This window comes from Dipteris shenzhenensis, chromosome 26 (assembly GCF_047967505.1).
Source record: "Dipteris shenzhenensis isolate YYH24624 ecotype China chromosome 26, Dip_SZ_1.0, whole genome shotgun sequence".
In the NCBI taxonomy this organism is placed as follows: Eukaryota; Viridiplantae; Streptophyta; class Polypodiopsida; order Gleicheniales; family Dipteridaceae; genus Dipteris; species Dipteris shenzhenensis.
The window spans coordinates 50,307,244-50,327,312 of record NC_141621.1 but is presented as its reverse complement, the minus strand read 5'-3'; the positions used below and the strand labels follow the sequence as shown (position 1 = coordinate 50,327,312).

The 20,069-nt window shown below is 47.0% G+C and overlaps 1 protein-coding gene across 2 annotated transcripts in view; it reads right to left on the bottom strand.

Moving 5' to 3' along the window:
- LOC147885228 (uncharacterized) overlaps positions 1 to 17,755 on the bottom strand; it is a 93,275-nt gene extending 75,520 nt beyond the window's left edge. For both annotated transcript variants that reach the window (XM_087397475.1, XM_087397476.1), the window contains exons 1-2: positions 17,499 to 17,755; positions 16,222 to 16,295 (exon numbers count right to left, since the gene is read on the bottom strand). In XM_087397475.1, coding sequence (XP_087253601.1) covers positions 16,222 to 16,295; positions 17,499 to 17,616 — 192 coding nt within the window. In that variant the 5' untranslated portion in view covers positions 17,617 to 17,755. The remainder of the gene's footprint in view (positions 1 to 16,221; positions 16,296 to 17,498) is intronic.
- Positions 17,756 to 20,069: the final 2,314 nt, after the last annotated feature.

The following is a 20,069-nucleotide window of genomic DNA, read 5'->3' as shown; positions in this document are numbered from 1 at the left end:
AATTAGCATTTTGGCTCCTCGGGCTGTATCCATTTTGTGATTGCAGCCCGCTGGCCTTTAGGCCCTCTTGTACTCTCGTTTTCAAGTAATATAACTAGCACTACTTTTTGCGCAAAAAAAAGAGAGAGGAGCATGCACGACATATGTGGATACGAGTCCAGCTACTAGATGCACAGCCGATCTTCATTGCGGTGTGCTATTGCCCCCTCAAAATTCCCCCCAGATACATCATCCTATGCGCAAGCATGAGATCACCACAGAGGGACTACATCCCATACTAGACGATATATATGATGACATCATGGAGTTTTAAAGCCAGGAAGACACCCTCCTCCTTGGTGACTTCAATGCACGCACAGGTGGGCTTGCTAGATTTGGCCTCTAACTCCCTTATAGTACCGAGCTAGATCCAACAGAGCTTGGGATAGTGAGGTGCTCAGCAGATGCACTGCATGTGGAAGGATATCGGCAACACCTACTTGAGTTGGGGGTTGTCCATGATTTGATTATATATATCATCTGACGGGCTCACTTGTTTCCCACATGACAAAGGGACAAGTACAGTGGCTTATCCGATGGCCCCCTATCCTTTGTATCACAAATACACGACTTTATTGTGCCTCCTCCCTCACTCGGCACTAGCCACTCAAACCTGGCTTCTAGCATATCGACTGCCACACCAACCACACGGTGAGCCCCTCCCCCACCCACCTGTGTCCAGATCCATTTTGGCTGTGCTCTTGATCCAATCTATGTGAGCCACTTGGCCCGTGAGCGCCCGGATCTACTTAGAGAAGATGTAAGACCTCACTCATGCATCGTACACCCTTGTTTTGGTGGTACAGAACACTGCTGCTAGATAGTTTCCTACGACTCGATCCGCAACACATGCCCCAGTTGGGAAGATGCCTCATAATTCATAATTTGATGACGAGTGCATAGAGATGAGATCTCACCTTACACGTGAGCAAGCCTTTGGCCATCTGACAACACAGATTTCATGACAACTGGCATGCCGTAAGAGGCAGGCCTTCCTCACACACAAGATGGAGGAGGTGAGCCAATCATTTTGAGGGGAAGATCCTACCATTGGGTTGCAAAATCCTCTTCCCCTAATTCTAGGGGTCGGTGCCATGCCTTTCCTGTAACCATATCTATTTCTAGGGATGTAGATCCTAAGGGCAACCGAACTCCATGTGTTTGTTGACCAATCTTGAATGGCCTTTGCTAACCACAACCATGGTATACCAAAAAGTAAAGGACGGGTTTGTTCATCCTCATTCATATCCAAGATGACAAACATGTACAAGAATCTCACATTGCCAATCTTCATGTTAACACCCTTGACTGCTCCCATAGGCTTCACTTTGTGGTGATCAGCCATGCAGACTTGGAAATAGACGTCACTTGTCAACTTCAAACCCAGTTGTTGTAGCATACCTTTCGACATGATGTTCACAGCTGCACCACCATCCAAGAAGACATCCTTCAGCTCCACCCCATTAATATCCACAGTGAGCCTGGGACTTTGTTCACACATGAGGGCAATGTACACCGGCAGTGATTTGGTGTCAGTCCATCGTGAGCCGGTCCTATCTCTAGTGTGGACCCGCCCTGAACAGGTCCCTTTTGTCGACCCCTGGCATGCAGTTCAAGAATGCAATGGTGTGGTGCTTGATCTGTGGAGGCAATAAAAAAAGTTGACGCAAGGCAATGTTGGGCCTGAATTCCATCAAAACGTCAATCAAGGAATAGAGCTGGGTAGTAGCCTTTTGTGACCTCATCCTCTAAGCTCTTGTCCAAGGGTCAAAGCTCACTCGAGGTCGAGGGTGTAAATGCAAATGTCCAACCATTGACTCATGTAATGGTTCCTCCATCACCTGCTTCCCTTTGTCTTGTGCCATACCATGTCTCAATGGCCTTTCCTTGTCTATGGGAAGTATGCTTCCTTGGGGGAGAGTGGAAGAACCTGCTTGCTCCTCCTTGTCCCCGTTCTTCCTAGGGTCATCATCTCCTTTTGCGAACCTCAGTGTTCTGAACTTTCGGAAAGGAAACTGAGGTGAGCTTCCTTCATCCTCAAAACTAGATTGAAGATCTTTGATGACATTCTTAACCACCGCCTGGTACCTTGAAGGCATAGAATGGTCGCCTAAAGGCTAGGCCACTTTTAAAGCTAGTGACATTCTTAACCACCGCCTTGTACCTTGAAGGCATAGGATGGTCGCCTAAAGGCTAGGCCACCTTTAAAGCTAGTGACAGGCCTTGATGGTTGTGAGACATTTGGGGTTCTTTACCAAGAGAGGACAAAGGTGATGTATTCCTTGGCCCACTGTACACCATGGAGGGAGGGGGTGACTTTGGAGGGGATTCTAGTGACTGAGTTGGTACTGGTCGGTGATGAGGCATGTGGTGCTGATAATGAATCGTCCGTACAATTGCCACCTTTTTTTTTTCAAGAAAATCACTTCATTAAGTATGAATGAAAACCGCAAGAGCAAGCTCAAATGCAGGAGTACATCATGCAATGCATGAAGAAAAAACAGCTCAAAGTGAGCTAATAAGGAACCAAGGCGGAGGCTGAAAATGCCATCTCAACCCTGAAGGAAACTCAGAGAAGAAAGGAGATCCCCTTCAAACTCTGAAAAAAGTAACTCTCTTGGCAGTGGCTGCTCTAGAGAATCCCTGCATGAGTAAAGATCCATTTGCTGCTGTCCAACCAATCTCCCCCATGAGAAGGGGTGCAAGACTGAATGCTGCATGAGAAAAAATCGTTCCAGGGCTCTTGTCCAGGCATCAATCCACATACTACAAACTTGCAGAGCAAGGCCATACACTGCAAGCTCGGGTCAATAATATTGAGACCCCCTTCTCCTGCGGGGAGAATGAGGGTCTCCCAAGCCACCCTGGATACAACATCTGAGGTGCCATCTAAACCGCTCCATAGGAAGTTCCTGATAGGTCTCATGAGCTAAGCGATACAATCTCTAGATCTGCATGAACATGAGCAAACAAACCAAGTAGTGGCCAACAATACCTGATTCACAACCACACCTCTGGATGCAAGGTCAAGTCTGGCTGAACTCCAAAAGATGATTTTCCTCCTGATACTCTCCAACATGGCTGTGCCGGAGAGATGCCCAACCCAACCTGGCATCCCAGATATCTGACGGAGACTCCCCTCTGAATCCAAGTGAACCCTATGTCAATCCCCCAGACTGGAGAGTCCTCATCACTAATCCAAAAGCCATTGGATTTGTTCCAATTAATGTGTGCACCTGCCGCAATGCAAAACAAATCCAATGCTATCCTGAGAAGATGTTATCAAAGATGCTCCTGCCATGCACAAAACCCGTCTGCGTATCATGGATAAGACTTGGTAGAAAGGGTTGCAGACGAAGGCTGATAGCTTTAGCTAGGGTTTTGTACAAGGTACCCAGCAAGGTAATCGGTCTCCACTGAGACACTAAATTCATGCAACCCCCTTTTGGAATCAAATGAATGAGGCCCTCCATAAGTGAGTCTAGCATCTCACCCGAGTCCCATACACCCTGCAGGGATGAGGTAATATGATCCCCAATCTGATCCCAAAAAGTAATAAATAATAAGTGGGTGAGTCCATCTCAACTAGGACACTTGCCCTTGTGAAGGACAGAGAGAGCAATCATGAACTCTACATTGGTGAAGGGTGCATCAAGTGAAACAGTCATATCCCCTGTCACCAACCAAGGTAAGTGTCGCCAAATAACCACTCTAGCATCATCTGTGGCCTGAGTATCTGGATCTGCTGTAAGAAGGGAGGCATAGAAATCTGCGACAACCTGCAAGACAGCCTCTGGATGTGTCTAAAGAACTCCGCCTGAGTCAACAAGCTGTGAGACGCTCCCCCTATTATGTATGGGGCTAAGAGTAGAGAAGAACTGCTTGTTGACCCTACCTCCTTTCTGTGTCCTAAATGACTCTCTGGCGTGAAAGGCATACTCTGCCAGCGATCTCTATGGATGAGGACCTCACACCTCTACAAGTTGAGGAGAGGCGCTCTTTGCTGCAGCAACGGGATCAGGCCCGAAAGGAGGGGAAGTGGGTAGTGGTACGAGAGGGGCAACTTCTTACAGGCCCCCGTAGGACACCTGCCCCCTCCCCTACATAGGGAAGCGGGGCCTATGAGACTCAGGTATCCGAGACCCTGTCCTGCACCATTTGGAACTGTAATGGTACCTTATGGTCAGAACCAGGGAACTTCTCGGAATCATATACAGGCCATGACATAGTCTTCTATACAGAGACACATCAGAGTCCAGAGCGCCCTCTCCCAATAGTCAGCGGATATACATGGGAGTCTGCCTACAGAGATGAGACGAGGGGTACAGGAGGAGTTCGAGGTTCAGGTGGAGTTGCAGTCCTTTTCAAATCCACACTTTGGGGGATCGTTTCAATAGAGCAGAGAGATACACATTCCAGATTTCTTTGGATCCGGATACGACACATGGATAGCCAGGATCTGTTTGTTGCAGTTTGCTACTTCCCTTTGCTACTTCCCCCCGGAGACCTCCCACTTTGCCAGAGATATTCGAGGTGATGATGAGACATCCCCATTTGCTGCCCTTTATCAGTCCATCGTTGACTTTTCTAGCCGCGGAGAAGTCCTTCTAGTGGGGGACTTCAACGCGAGGACAAGGACCCGTCAGGTACCACTTCTTGATTTCAGAGATGATTCGCAGATGTTGACCTTGAGGAGGCAGGTATGCTACGGGTTTCGGCTGACAGGCAAGGTCCACTCTCATCCTATGGGCAGGCCCTATTAGACCTGAGCAGAATACATGATCTCATTATCTATAATGGTCTTGACAGATGGCCCGCTTCAGGTGGTTTCACGTGTTGTTGATTACATCATGGGATCCCCTGTCTTCACATCTCGCATTACTGACTTCACTGTAGCACCTCTCCCCCCAGGGGCTGATCACACATACCTTTTCTTTCGCATCTCCACCTCCCTTCGCACAGCACCTTCCACCCCACTCAGTGCTTACTCCACCTACCATGATATACGCTTTGATCGGGATCACTCACCTTCTTACTCTGGCCGTCTGTACATACTTCTCGCTTATATTGACTTCATACCCCTTTTAGAGGATCGTGCTGCCCTTGTCACCCGCTCACTACACGAGGCTGCCATTCACGCCTTTCCCCACACCACCCGCCCACCACCCCCTGGAACTGTACCCTGTAATAGTTGGTACAATGATGAGTGTAAGGCCTTACGCCGTCAACTCAGATTCGAAACCAAAAGCAATCTTCCGAGCGCACCAGATACGCTACGTGAATACCGTAGACTGGTACGAAGGAAGAAACTAGACTTCGTTCGTCGAAACGAGAAGGAGCTACTGAACATTTTGTTTAGTAACAACTCTAAGGACTTCTAGCGGAGATTTCTAGAAGGACGGTCCCCTCCGCCACTCACTGACACCCAGATCTGGTTTGATTATGCACGCACACTTTATCACATCCCAAATCAGCCAGTCCCTAGCCTCTCACACATGCCTCGTCCCACATCCTGCACCCTCTTCACTAGAGGAGGGATAAAGGATGCTGTAATGAAACTTCATAATGGCCGAGCGAAGGATCATGAGGGACTATGCACTGAGTTCATTGCATATGGGATTAACCTCCTAGCCCCGATCTTAGCAAAGCTTTTTAATGAAGCGGTTTGTTTGGGATTTCCACACACTTGGACCATTAACACTATCTCACCCATCCACAAGGCAGGGGATCCCATGAGCCCGGAGAACTACACGACCATTATGATTGGACATGTCATGTCCAAGATTTATGCATCAGTACTTGACTCTGAGGTTAGCAGACTTGCAGAGTGTCGAGGACTCAGAGCAGCACGACACGCCGGATTCCGGCGTGATCATGGAACCATGGACCACAAAAGTCTGCTCCTATCTCCGTGCTCGGAGTATCCTCTCGCGGTATCTAGATGCCTCATGAATGAAACCTGCCAAACACCACTGGTCTAGGTAGGAGAGGAAATGGGCTAAAATCCCATAACTATCTCTAAAGAGGTAGTGGAAACGTCCTCGGATCTCATAGTACACAGGACATTTGAAGATGAAATGCTTCTCTGTCTCAACCTCCTGTATGTCACATAGTGTGCATATGCGCCGCTCCCTGGGTAGTGGCTCAACTCTGCCGCTCTCGATGCGAAGTCTGTGTGAAGAGACCTGGAACTGCCCAAGAGAGATCCTCATCGAGTGGGGTAGGTGAATCTGTGTGTATCCTAGTGGGTCAATGAAACCCTCCACTGTGATATGTAAGAAGTGATCTCTGTAGAAGCTAAGCTTCACTGGGAGTTCACTCGGTTCCAACCAAGTCTGAAAAGTGTGTAGCTGTAGTAGATCCTCACGGATAACCTGGTTGACCTCGTGTAATAAAAGGGGAGAGAACGGAGCATCCATGCTATACTGGAAGGGAGGTAGTCTATCCATGTGGAGCCCCAGTCGCTCAAACCATCTCTCTATACGTGCATACCAGCACCTCTGATCTCCTCCTGCTGCAAGTGCCATCTGCAAGTGCCATAGAAGAGGATAAAGCTATCCATGGTAGCCTGCTACGCCTCGAGGTATAATCCCCATATTCCCTAACTCGGTACAGATATGTGATGACCTGAAATGCAGCATCTAGCTGTAAAGGGGATGACCCAAACTCACCCTGAATGATCTGGTGAGGAACGGATGACTTACCACGAATCATCCGTGATAGCATGAGAACCTGTAGCCGCTCCACACGGGCCCACTCTGTATCCGACAAGTCTGGCCCCCAACAAGGACTGCCGTACATCCCCGCTAGGCGAGCCAAGGAGTCAAAAAGCAACCCCTTGGTGCGTGGAACCTGAAAGTGTGAGCGGAAGCACTGCCTCTCTAGCCTGGCCAATGAGGCATACCCTCTACTCAAGCGTGCCTGCATCACCGGTCTCATAGTGAAGCTCGGTCTGGAGAAGATAACCCCAAGATAAGTGTATGATGAAACTATCTCAACAGATGACCCCGCAAATGTGAGCTGCTCCTGACGCATGATGGCTCGAGATGTATTGAAGATCATGACCTTGGTTTTACCCAAGTTGATCTTCAAATCATGAGACTTACAAAAGGACTGTAGTGCATGTAGGTGTCTCTGAAGCCCCTCTGCTGACGAAGACAAGAGAGCCACGTCATCTGCATAGAGCAAAATCTGGATCAGCATGCCTGCAAGAGAGCAACCTACACCCCCCTGTGTCTGCATCACTGTCTCAAGCTCGTCAATGTAGAGGCCAAACAAGGTAGGCGACAAAGGACACCCTTGTTTGACCCCGATGGTACTCACGATCTCGTCTATCCACCCGGATCCTACCCGAACTCTGCCAGAAACTCTCGTAAAGTGCCATGATAGCCCAAATGATCTCCTGGTCATAACCCAAGTCCTGTAGGCGCCGTATGAGGCGGGCTCTCAAGACCGTGTCAAATGTCTTGCGAAAATCCACAAAGCAACAATAAACCCTTTGCTTCCGTGATCTCGCCTCCTCGATGATACATCTAAGACAAAGAAAGGCTTCAAGGAATAGTTTTTACAAACATATCAAGCTAAGTATAGTTTTTACAAACATATCAGGCTAAGTATCACTTTTATGTTGATTAAGTTTGCCTTATGTTTATTTGAAGATCTAACCCTTGTATGGCAATGTAAGAAGAATAGTGGATTGTTTTCTTAAAATTTGTTTCAGGAAGACACTACTCATAAATGAGAAGTCCATGGAGCTTAATATACTCAAGTATTGGTACAAGTGATCATTGGCCAAGTGTTTCTCTAATTTTGTGGCTTTCTATTATTCAAATTTGAAGATGGAGTTGTAGACAAAGAAGCCGAGGGGAATACAAAGCCCTTGGAAGAAACAGCCAGTCTTCTTTCAAAAACTGTTTGAGGATTATCCGCAAGGAAGATGTTAAGAAAGAATTGAAAATTAATGGATTTCTACCATGCTTGTGTTCGAAAACCTTTTCCATCAGGAAGCAATCAACTCCACATGAAAGGGGCATGGATTTGGCGAGAAAAAGGACATGGATTTGCCAACAAAAGGGCATGGATTTGCCAATAAAAAGGGCATGGATTTGCGAAGAAAAGAAGGGCCCATGGCTGCTCAGTGCCCTTGAAGAGAACGAAACACCAGATTCACTGCAAGGAAAGCAAGTGCTTTAGATTCACAGAAAGAAGGGCGAGTGGCTGCCCAGTGCTCTGGAAGGCCAATCAAGTAGAAGGAGCAGAGAATGCCACAACACCGATCTAAGTCAATGATCGGAAGTTACCAGATATCAAGAGCCACCAAGGCACAAGAGACAAAGAAGATCCTTCTTTTTTTCTTTTTCTTTCAAAGATAGGAACCTTCTATTAATGCTTGAAAGACTTCATACAAAACAGCAGCCCCGAAGGTGCTGAGTATGGAAAAAAAACCGGAAAGGCTGAAAGAAAGAGACCACCTGTTCCAGAGAAACCCTGCTCACTGCCTAGGGGATCTCTGGTACTGGGGCTAACAGCCAAGTGGGGGGACTATACAACTAGCGAATCACTCGCAGGGTGAAGATGTAGAAAACTCTTGCAGGCCAAGCCTTGCAAAAACGAGCACAGCTCTCGATAGTCGCCCTGGAGCCTGGAGTCCCACTCTCCCAAGTGGACCATAGAGTGTAAATGATATCCTGCCAAATTGCAACTAGGGTAGCCGAGGGTGGAACCGGCTCGCCCATCACAAGACTGCAACGAGCCACCCAAATGTTCCAAGCCGTGATGCTAGCTACCACCTCCCAAACACTGTCATCCCTAGGAGGAGGAGGAGCTAGGCTGTCAGGAGGGACTACCTGGTGGAGTGCTATCCTCTGGATGCTCTGACCCTATATTCGGTAGGCTGGGGAGATCTCCTCAATCTGTAACACGTGTCCTCCCTCTGTCAACCAAGCCACCATCCCCCAAGTGTAGTCTCTATGAAGACTCTGCATACGTGTCATGATCCTGAGGGTTCCCATCCAAATCCTCGCTGTGCTACGATAGCTCCACAGGCAGTGTGGGATAGTATCCAGAACACCATCGGAGCACTAATGGCACTGCCCCTCCACTCGCCTCTGCTCCAACCACATCACAAGACTGCAACGAGCCACCCAAATGTTCCAAGCCGTGATGCTAGCTACCACCTCCCAAACACTATCCTCCCTAGGAGGAGGAGGAGCTAGGCTGTCAGGAGAGACTGTCTCGTGGAGTGCTATCCTCTAGATGCTCTGACCCTATATTCGGTAGGCTGGGGAGATCTCCCCAATCTGAAACGCGTGTCCTCCCTTTGTCAACCAAGCCACCATCCCCCAGGTGTAGTCTCTCTGAAGACTTTGCATACGTGTCATGATCCTAAGGGTTCCCATCCAAATCCACGCTGTGCTACGATAGCTCCACAAGCAGTGCGGGATAGTCTCCAGGACACCATCGGAGTAGCAATGGCACTGCCCCTCCACTCGCATCTGCTCCAACCACGGTCCGATGAGCAAGCCTCCATGGGCGGCCAGCCAGAAGAAGTATGAAATCTTCCTCGACCGCAAACTGGACCACAACCGCGTCCAAAACTTGGAGCGAACATCCCGGGGCACTCTCTGGGTCACCCAATGCCTCTCCCTCGAGGGGTCCACCTTGACGAGTCCATCTAAATCATCCTACCAATCCATGTGGTGTAGGAAAAGAAGGGCACCTCATCCACCTGCTCGGCTAGGCCGCCCCTAGAAGGCCACAACCACTCTCCCGGATCCCACTAGACCTCCCTCAGGGGTCTACCCTCCCACAGCCAAAGGCGCCATCTAGGGGTGTCCTGCTCTAAGATACTAGGAGGGTCAATGTGCCACTCCTTCCCCAAACGTCCCACCACTCTGATCATCTGCCAGTGAATCCCATCAGACTCCCATCCATCTCGTAGTCTCTCTCAGTGAGTGGCTGGAGTAGGCCTCTAGGTCCTACACGGAAGAAGCCGGGGTGTCTGCTGCCTCGCTGCATCAACATCGTCAAGGGAACACCAGTACGGGAAAACTGCCCCAACCATCTACTGTCTCTCCAAGCGCAAAGTCCTTCCCACCAAGACTCAAGAATGGCTAAGTCGATCTCGCCCATCCGCTGCCCTGCCCCTCGCAGATGCTCTAGGGCGTCAAGCTTCGACTCTACCTCCATGGGTAATCTGCTCCAACGGCCAAAGGACCTGCTGGACCACTGTCCCTCAAAAATCTCCTGACAAGCTAAACAAAAAGGGGTGGAATCAGTCTCCCGGAAGTTCCGAAAGAAGGCCGGAGTCAAGCCATCCTCACCTAGGCACTTCTGGTTCGGGAGAGCCTTGTGGGCTTCCCAGAGCTCCTCATCTTGGAAAGGCTCCTCAAGTCTGCTGCATAAATCCTACGAGACTACTGTCGGAACGTGATCCCAGACTACATCTCGGGCCACAAGATCAGCCAAGGTCATCCTCTCTGTCTGAAAGAGCTGGCTGTAAAAATCGGTGGTGAGGTCTAGAATCTCCTGCGCGTCAATGTGCATGATGCCCTGCGAATCCTGGAGACGCTGCAGCTGTGTGCCTGCCGATTGGGGCCTAGTGGTCTAAAAGAACTCCTTCGTCATCATATCCCCCTGCTGCACCCACCGGGCCCGGGAGGAGTGGTAAGAGAACTCAGCCCACCGCAACTCCGTGTCCTGAAGCTCAAGACGAGCGCTCTCAAATCTGTCGCTAAGCCACTGAGAACCTCGGTCCTGCTCCCTGAGCCTCTCAATGGAGGCGAGTTATCTCCTCAAATCCCGCTCACGCTCCTGAAGGGTCCTCCTCCACCTAAGGGCGTGAGCCTGCAGCTCCTCACTGCTCCTCTAAATCGCATCGGCCACCCACACAGCCCAGCCCTCGCATGGTGTCATCTCTGACTACTCCCAAATCCCTGCCATGACCTGCTGGATCTCCTCGTCCTGCAAGAGGTCCTTTGGAATGCGGACCCCCTTTTGGGGGAGACCTCGGCAGGGCTGATCCAAGTGAAGTACCACTGGAGAGTGGTCTGACATCGTGGTACCTACCAGAATCCGATAGATCCGCCTCTGTGTAGCCCAGTCCCCAACATAGAAACGGTCTAGTCTCTCTAGCAATCCATCGTGTCTCCTCTGTCCAAAGGAGAAGAGGAGGCCGCCAGATGTCCTGCTGAAATCTGGCTCTCTCCACAGGTCTCTACCACATTGATCAGGACGCTGGACTTGGGCCTGCTGACTTTGCCTTCTCTGCCAGGGGAAGGGGGGGAGGCGCACGGGGGCAATCTCTGGCAACGTGACCCATCTATCTGCACCGAAGACACTGGCCTGGTAGCCTGAAAATCTCCACCCTCTGGCGAAGTGTGCCCCCTTCAAGGGTCTCGAGGAGGATCAACTCTGGGAGGGACTCTGGGCTCTCAACCACCAATATGATCCTGGGGACTCCATCATCTGCTAGAACTGAGGCGGTCTGGCGGAGACTCGAGCACTGTGCCAAATGCCCGAACAATGGAGGGAAGGATGGCTCGATACTCCTTAAGGAGCCCTGGAAAGCGGAGCGTTACCAAAAAATGTGGAACATGGTGTGTCATATCCATGTCCTCCACTAAGAACCCATGATACCAAGGAAAGAGGTAAACTAGATGCGGGCCAAGCAGGATGGGGCTCTACTCCACGAGTGTCAAGGCAGTGACGGGGGAGCTCAGCTGGATGAGGAAAACGCCTCTTCCATAGATGGTGACCTCCTAGATGCGGTCGCTTTCTAATGTCAAACTCGCCTGGATTCACTCTCGCACCTATCTCTGTGTAGGCCTGAGGCCCACAATTCTGCCCACAAGCGCCTTGTCCTGGAGGGACTGAATTGCCTGTTGTACATGTTGCTTGTCAGCTGGGGAAAGAAGAACCTTAACGGCTGTGGGAGTCCAGGGTGCTACCATAGAGCCCCTCTGGCCAGACCAAAGATCACCACCAAGATTTTCTTTCACTGTAACAAACACAAATGCTCCCGTTGCAGGGAGGCAAATGAAAAAAGGGGGAAAGAAAGAAGGACGTCGAGGCGAGGCGAGGCGGAGGAGAGAGGAGAGGGCGGCAGGGAAAGTAGAGGAGAGGAGAGGAAGGAGGGAGCAAGGGGGAGGAGAAGGAAGAAGGATGAAGAAGAGGAAAGAGGGCGGGAGAAGAGGAGAAGAAGAAGGTGGGGGGGAGGCGGAATGGCGAGGGGGGCGCACTGGCGGGAGGGCAGAAGGACGAGAGGAAGTGCAAGGCGGCAAGGAGGAGGTTGGGAGGCAAGGAGGCGGCGGAAGTAGGGGTGGAGCGGGGGCGGGGGAGTAGTAAGGGGAGACGAAGCGGGGCGAAGCAGGAGAAGGCAGGGCGGGGGGCAGAGGTGGAGCGGAGAAGGAGGAGAGGGGCAAGGCAGAGCGAGGGCAAGGGCGAGGCAAGGAGGAAGGGCGGCGAGGAGGAGGGGGCAGGGGCGAAGCAAACAAGAGCAGCGGGCAGCCTACAGGCCGTCGTGGGCGGAGGGGGGAGCTCACTGAGCACTTGCATCACCATCCTCCATTTCCAGACCATACATGATCGTGAGGGCTTATCCGAAGGAGATCCTTCAACCCAAGCAAATTATGTATCACACACGAAAAGAAAAGACCTTGGGGCAAGGCCAACTTCAAATATCGTGTAAAGCTCAAAATGCCAAGTGGGTAGGTAAGAACCCTTGTTCTAAAGTATCCTTCGAGTTTTGCCCATTGGTCCCTAGCTGGAGCAGATTCAGGTAGATGGTAGATGCATTGTCTATGCGGTAGGGGTTTTGGAGACGATTCCCCATTGCCTATGGGGCTGCGAGGTTGCACAACGGATATGGTTGGTGTCCCTTAGGATTGTGGCTAGCACACAAAGGATGAGTAGAGACTTCACTTGGGGGATGGCGGCCTGGCTCACAGAGGGCGGAACGCCTTCTCGATTCATCCTATCTCACCGGCATACAGGATACATGGACAGCAAGTCTCCTGAATAGAGATCCATGACGCATCTCAGCCCTCCCATTCACGCCCACCACCTCTACCTAAGGACAATGTGTGGGAGACAATATCTAGCATTACAGCTTGGAACATGTGGGTCGCTCGATGCAGCTGAGTGATGGGAGGCCAACCGGTTTCTCCAACGGCTAACCTAGTGGCCCTCTGGCAGGACATCATCTTCACTTTGTGCGCCATTTGGGAGTGCGGTACTCCAAGTTCGAGAGCGACCACCAAAAGGCAAGAGCGCTACTGCCAAGCATGGCCGGCACGAATCTTCTAACCCCTTTTCGCGAGAGGTATTCGCTAGATGTATAGACCACCATCTCGGTTGCTAGCTCCTGTTTTGGAATCTCTCTAGGTGGTGAGCCGTGAGATCCGAAAACAAGTGGTTTTCCTATAGCTGATTGCCTGTGTTTCCTTTGTACTTTCATCAACAGCTCCTTTTCGAAGCTGTTTGTAAGGTTTTTTAAAGCATTAATAGAATTTACTTTTTTCTAGAAAATTAAAAAAAGTATCCTTCGAGTTTTAAAGCTGTACTAAAAGGCTTTTCAGTTGAGGACAAGTGATTAGAAGCCGAGGGGATGTCACAAATTTGTACTTCTCCCAAGGAATAAAGAGAAATCTTTATTAAATTGACATCAGTCAAAGAAAGTTGACTTCGGTTAACTAGAACAAGTTTTGTGTTGCATTGGTTAATGTGCATCGTCGAGAGGCCCACAAGGGACTAGGATCAGTCCAAAGAACTAGAATGCATGCATTAGCTAACCTTTAATGGGTTAAAGTGTATTGGATATTGTGGCAAGACCTAGGAGATGGCAAAAGGGCCCTTGTTTTAAGGGAAAAGCACAAAAAGCAGGTCCCATAAGAGAAAAGTAGATATGGAGTGCCCAATTTCGGGAAGAAAACATGTGGCAAAAGGGGTGAGCAACTTAAAAGAGGGCCCACACATGAAAGCAAGGAAATCGCTTTTTTTATAAGAACACTATTGCTTTCTAGAGAAAAGCACCTATTTTAGGCAAGAAAAGCAGGCCCAACTTTTAGAAAGCACATGCTTTCTAGCTGGCTGGCAATTTCGAGGCTGGTTACCCCTTTCATCACATGGTAAGCAAGCACCCACCCCCAAAAGACATGTAAGAGCACGTTCCTCCAATCTGGCTGAATGATGGATACGAATAGATGGTTCCATCACTCGGTTGATGCATGTATTTACATAAGGTTTCCCTTGAGTAGCCATCCTAGCCCTTTATGGGAATCAATCCAATCCATCTTCTTGATTTTTATGATTAGCATGTATTATCATAAAGCTTCCCTTTGCAAAAGTAGAAAACCTTCTAGCCCTTTATGGGAATCAATCCAATCCATCTTCTTGATTTTTATGATTAGCATGTGTTATCATAAAGCTTCCCTTTGCAAAAGTAGAAAACCTTTTTTGTACCTTTGTGACTTTCTTCCAAGCTTCTTTGTCTAATCTAGGCCCCACACATGGTATCCATAAAGAATGACTACTTGAACCGAGATTGTGAACAATACTTTTCTAACCATCCAACTCAACAAGTGGACACTTGTGCATAGTTGGGTCCGTATGTGTATGGTTGTATGAAATAATTATTCCATACGCATATGGTACGGCCAATCATACTTGGCTTTTTTTTTGGGGAGGGAGGGGAATAGGGTTCCCATACCTTCATAAAAACATTTTTTTTTAATTTCTTGACTTTAAAATTAATACAATTTTGATGTTTGAAGTTGAAAGTTCTGTAGCTCTCTGTATATTTTCTTGTTTCTTTTTTTTTTTTGTAAAATGAGGGTCACGTATGATTCAGCCCTAGGGGCTGACCCATACTCATGTCATACTTCCGTACCCCTATGCAGTATGTGTATGGTAACGTATGGAAAAACTATGTATTCGTGCATTTGTTTTGTATAACAAACAGTGCTTCAAGATCATTTTTTCCATTTACAAGTATTTCCTAATTCAGATCCTTGATATTTGTATATTCAATAATCTCTAACTTTACCCTCTTAAATGTGATAAGAATCTCCTTCTCTATCGATCTAATGATTTTATGATTGCAATACCCAAAACTTCTCCAAGGCATCCAGGGCCCAGGCTGGTGGTGCTCCATAACAAGAGCACAATTTTGTCTCGTGTATAAACAACAATAACAAACTTCCTTCTTCATGATTCGTAACACAATCTTAAAGTTGTCACAAGAACATAGGCAAATGGGGGAGACCTGCTTTACTCCAGTTTTACTCTTCAATCATTCTTTCTCATTATGCTGAATCTATCCCCACTAGAAGCCTAGCCAAGTAGAATTTCTCCCAAAAAGACTTCTATGGCCAAGAGCAAAGCACTCAAGGCACATTACATCAGGCCTAGCATGAGAAACAAGCGGCACTTCTGCATGCCATTTTCAGCTTCCAACTCGCTCCTCTCTTCCCTCTTTCAGCTCACCTCTCTTTCACTTGCCTCTCAGCCATGTCCTTTGTGGACATTGCAGGCCCGTATGCCCTATTGGAGAGTTTGAAGCTTTTGGAAGCCTGGAATGACTGTTTTGGACAACCAGCTAGTTCTCCCTCATACCTTCTCCACTTTGAGACAATCCTCTCTGACTCTTTTCCCTCGTCTTGACTTAGACACCGAAGGCTGTTGAGGATCAGGATCATGAGTGTTCAATTTTATATCTCTATGCCTCATTAACCATCCTAGTCACCAAGTTGAAGGCCATAAAAATGCTCTATCGAGCTTCTTAGGTGGTACATCAATAACAACTGACATGGCCACTGATAGTAGAAATAGAAACCAGCACAATCTATGGTGTGGTTTTGAAGCTGGAATGTTCTTACAAGGTGATCTGTGCACAGCTACATAAGCGGAAGGATTTGCCAAAACTTGATCATTTACTCTATTTTAAACATGTCCAGCCCGGTTTTCCCTTGGAACACAGAACGTAAAGTTACCTACTCAGTCATTCCAAAAACAAAGAATATTGTCTGTCTTAGGGAAACTCTTATGATGAACAAGGTACTTTTAAATAGAACTACAATATGTATATCCACAAAATGGAATATAGCACCCAGGAAGTACTAAATTGTAGCTTGACCCTCCCACTGTAACTGTGTTCTCATAAATCAAAGGTGAAATGTTGCTCACCTTGTTTGCCTTGGCATATTTGCCTTGTCCAATCAATATATCTTCATTGGTGTCAAATGCTCTTCTTGATTTTCCTGTCATAGCATATCTTAAAGTAAATAGACTACAAGTTTTCTTTTCAAATGCTGCAAATACTTCAGGCCACAAAAGTATGCCGACAGGTTTGAACACGATGAAGTGTGCCGCAAGCTAAAAACATGAATAACCAGAACATTTAAAAATGAAAGCTCCCATCTCAACAAGATCTAGATCAGTGCTAATTTTGCCTATGTACTCATTAGACGATGATCTTCCTGCAAAATATTCTCACACTTTTATCATTGTGTCTACACACCAGATGAACCTCTGTTCTACAAAGCCAACGAAAGAATACAAACTGAAATCTTGTCCTTATGCGGACAGAAATCTCAGCCTGCCTCAATCTAGTGTAGGTAGCATTGTAAGGCCAGACTTCGTCTGTATTGATTATCATAGACAACTGTTGCAATGAAATATTGAATATGACGAGCTGAAAGAGTACACTGCTATTATCTTAAGCCTGCTTAAAGCAGCCTAGGCAGCAACGCCACATTTTCATCAATCACAGATAACTGTTGCACGAAAGATTCACAACCACTTCAGTGATTCAATAAAAGCTAAAGGCTAAGCCTAAAAACGATGAAACGAAAACTATAATTGGTGCAGCTGCAGATAAAATCAGTGCAACTTGCTGTTCTCGCTCAGACAGACGAGTCAGATTTTTTTCATGGAGCTGAACTTCTTGCCTATCGTTACCGTGTCAGGTAACTGACTTCCTCCACAGCCAGAGGCCGAGATACAACATGTATTTTCAGCCCAAAATTTTTCTGAACGGCTGAAAGTATATCGACATAAATGAGGCTAAGGTGTGTTTGATTTTGATTTGCTACACTTGTCACACTGAAATGTTTACGCAACTTCTGTGAATTGAATGAGAAGAAACAATGGGTACAGTCTTCCTCGCAAGCGCCGATCGTCTGCTCATGTCCATGACAATATTGACAATATGGAATCCTGTAATGGCAATGTGTTCAGATTTAGCAGAAAGAAGCCTGCTATACAATTTCTGACGGAAGCTGCTGCATTAGCCTGGGGATGAGCTTTCGAACAACTGTAGGTACTCGAATTCTGATAGGGTGCAGTGTTGCTTTCACCATGAGTCATCCGTAGCGTGTCAAGCGTGGTATTTTAAATCAAACGAGAGCTGTTAATTAAATGGCTAGGATGCCGCAACTGAAACGACAATTCAAAATACTCACCGCCTAGAATGTGTTCCAATCTAGAAATGTGAGCTTCGTCGACTCTGCGATCAATGGCCTTACTATTGGAGACAGGCCTGTGGCTCCCTGAAACTTCGGGATGTGCGATGCCCCCCATATCACGTTGCTAGGCGTACATATCTCAGGAAAGAACAAGGATCTACAATAATGAACGACAGTTTCCCGATTAACTTCACGGGAATTCAAAACCATGGTCAAGACTCAACGTACACCTTGCCTTCAAAGTTCGAGAGAGAGAGTTTTTACAAATATATCAATTTCTCCAGCTTGGTTAGCTCTCGAGAGAGTTTAAAAATCAAAGTTGTGGATGCCGCGGTTTGCCTCCCAATGCATGGCCCGTGTTCAAACCTTGCTGCATGTAGCATATGTTCAGGGCGATGGGGCCTCGCTAGGACCATGGGTGGGTGATTAGGTGGGTGAGTTTTCCTTTTAAATAATAAATAAATAAACAAGCAAGTACAAGTACTCGTGAGCACTGCCCTTGTTGATTTGGGAAGAGAGGGAGAGAGAGGGAAAGAGGGATGAGTTGATTGGGGAAGGGGAGGGAGAGAAAGAGAGAGAGAGATGTCACTCAAAATAGAAAGTGTGAAACTTGGCTTAAAATGAGTGGAGGGACACTTTTTTAAAAACCTGTAAGGAGAGCACTGCCTACAGGGCAGTGCTAATAAATGTCCAAAGGATATGGTTCTTTGTAAAAGCTACTTTGTGCCCATCCTGAACGGATCTACTAGTTGGTTTTTTTATGTCCCATAGACCTATTTATCTTTTGTGGACAATAATATATTTCGTTCTTTCTTTCTTTCTCAACAACAAGCAACTCTTGAATATGACAATGATGGGTTCACAAGTAAAAGTATGGCAATGATGGGCTCCCTCTTCAAAGGGCAACTCTTTTTTACATGATCTATGGAACACCAATCCCTTCCTAATGAGTTGAATCTCCATTATGTAAACCATTGTATACTTTCTTGGGGACTTCCCCTTCTCCTCCTCCTCTTCTCCTCCCCTTCTCCTCTCGTGCTCCAACTCTTGGCTGGGTTGAACTCCATGTCCCAGTGTAGAGGCTAATATTTCAGTATGGAGTTGATTCTATTCAGAAAGAACCATAGGAGGTCCCTCTCTGACCGTCACTCACCTTCAGATGCAATTCTTCCATGCTCTGGCTCCAAACTGGTTTTCTCATAGCCAAAGAAATGAGCATAACTATTTGAGGTTTGATCAGATCACTTCAAAGTAAACATGAATTTTCTTCTTTAAAAGACAGGCTATTGTTTGCGAGAAATTAGTGCCATAAGAAAGGGGGGGCCCTGGCAAACTATCATCTTTTGTTCTCCAATGAGTGATTGAAAATCAAAAAAGCAGTCTTCCTATGCTGCAAAAGTAGCATCGCCTCTACCTAAAAGGAGGAAGAATGAATTCATCCTTCTTCTCCAATAAGAAAATTATCCTTCATAAGAAGGAGAATAGTGGGCTGAAAGACAAATTTCATAAGCTAGAAGAGAGACTGAAAACTCTTTAGCTCAAAGAGCTCTTTACCTGCATAAGTTCAAAAGGAAGTAAATAAGTAAGTTGAAAGGTAGGTCAACTGAAAGAAAAATAGGATTGGAGGCCTACCAAACAACTGGTACCATAAATAAAGGGAATGAGGCCTTTGAAAAACTCAGCAAAGCTCTACCAAGAATTGAGAGGGGAGATGTAGATTTTAACATTGGTCAAGAAGGAGCTCACGGAATTCTTACTTTCAGCACAACAGAGGAAAGAACATAGATTCTTAGATGACTAGTCCAACAAGTTGAAAGGACTTCCAACGTGGATTGCAGAGGAACTCATAAAAACGCAGCTAAATTGCAAAGCCTTATAGCTGCCAAGGTGAAAGTGGCGGCTAGAAAAGAAGGCAAATGGGTTGTACTACCAAGATGGCAAGGTGTTGATCAGCAACTTCAAAGCAAAACCAATAGACCCTCAGTCTATAACTGACGTATTATCCTCATTTGTTTTTTCTTTTTATGTTTTGGTTCTTAGATGTACTAGTGGAACCAATTATCATCTCAGGTCTTTCAAGACATAATACAAACACTTTTTTTGCGTTAAAAAAATAGATCTCCATTATCCATGAGATTTGACTCACATGTCATGGACTAGTGCTTCAATGTTTGTCTCCTTGATGGTAGCTCGCCATTATTCACTCCTATTGCATTCGACATTCTAATTGTTCTTTCAAATTGCAAATTCGAAAGTTGTCTTTTTGCCTTAACAAAAAGGGTCGAGTGCTTCGTTTATGTTGTCATAAAGAGATCACATCCCCTCATGGATAATTCTTCTCTTTTTGCCCATATTAGAGTCAGGTTTTTAATGCGAGGAAAGTGATGAGCCAAATAAGAGAGGTTGAGAGCATATTTATTTGGAACATGCATGATGCATGATGGTCAAGGCTATGGTACATGAATTGACCTTTATGCATATACTATTATAACCTAGATAAATAAGAAATTGTGGTGAATCACGGTCATTACAATGGAAATCAAAGATGCACTTATAAGCATGCATGGC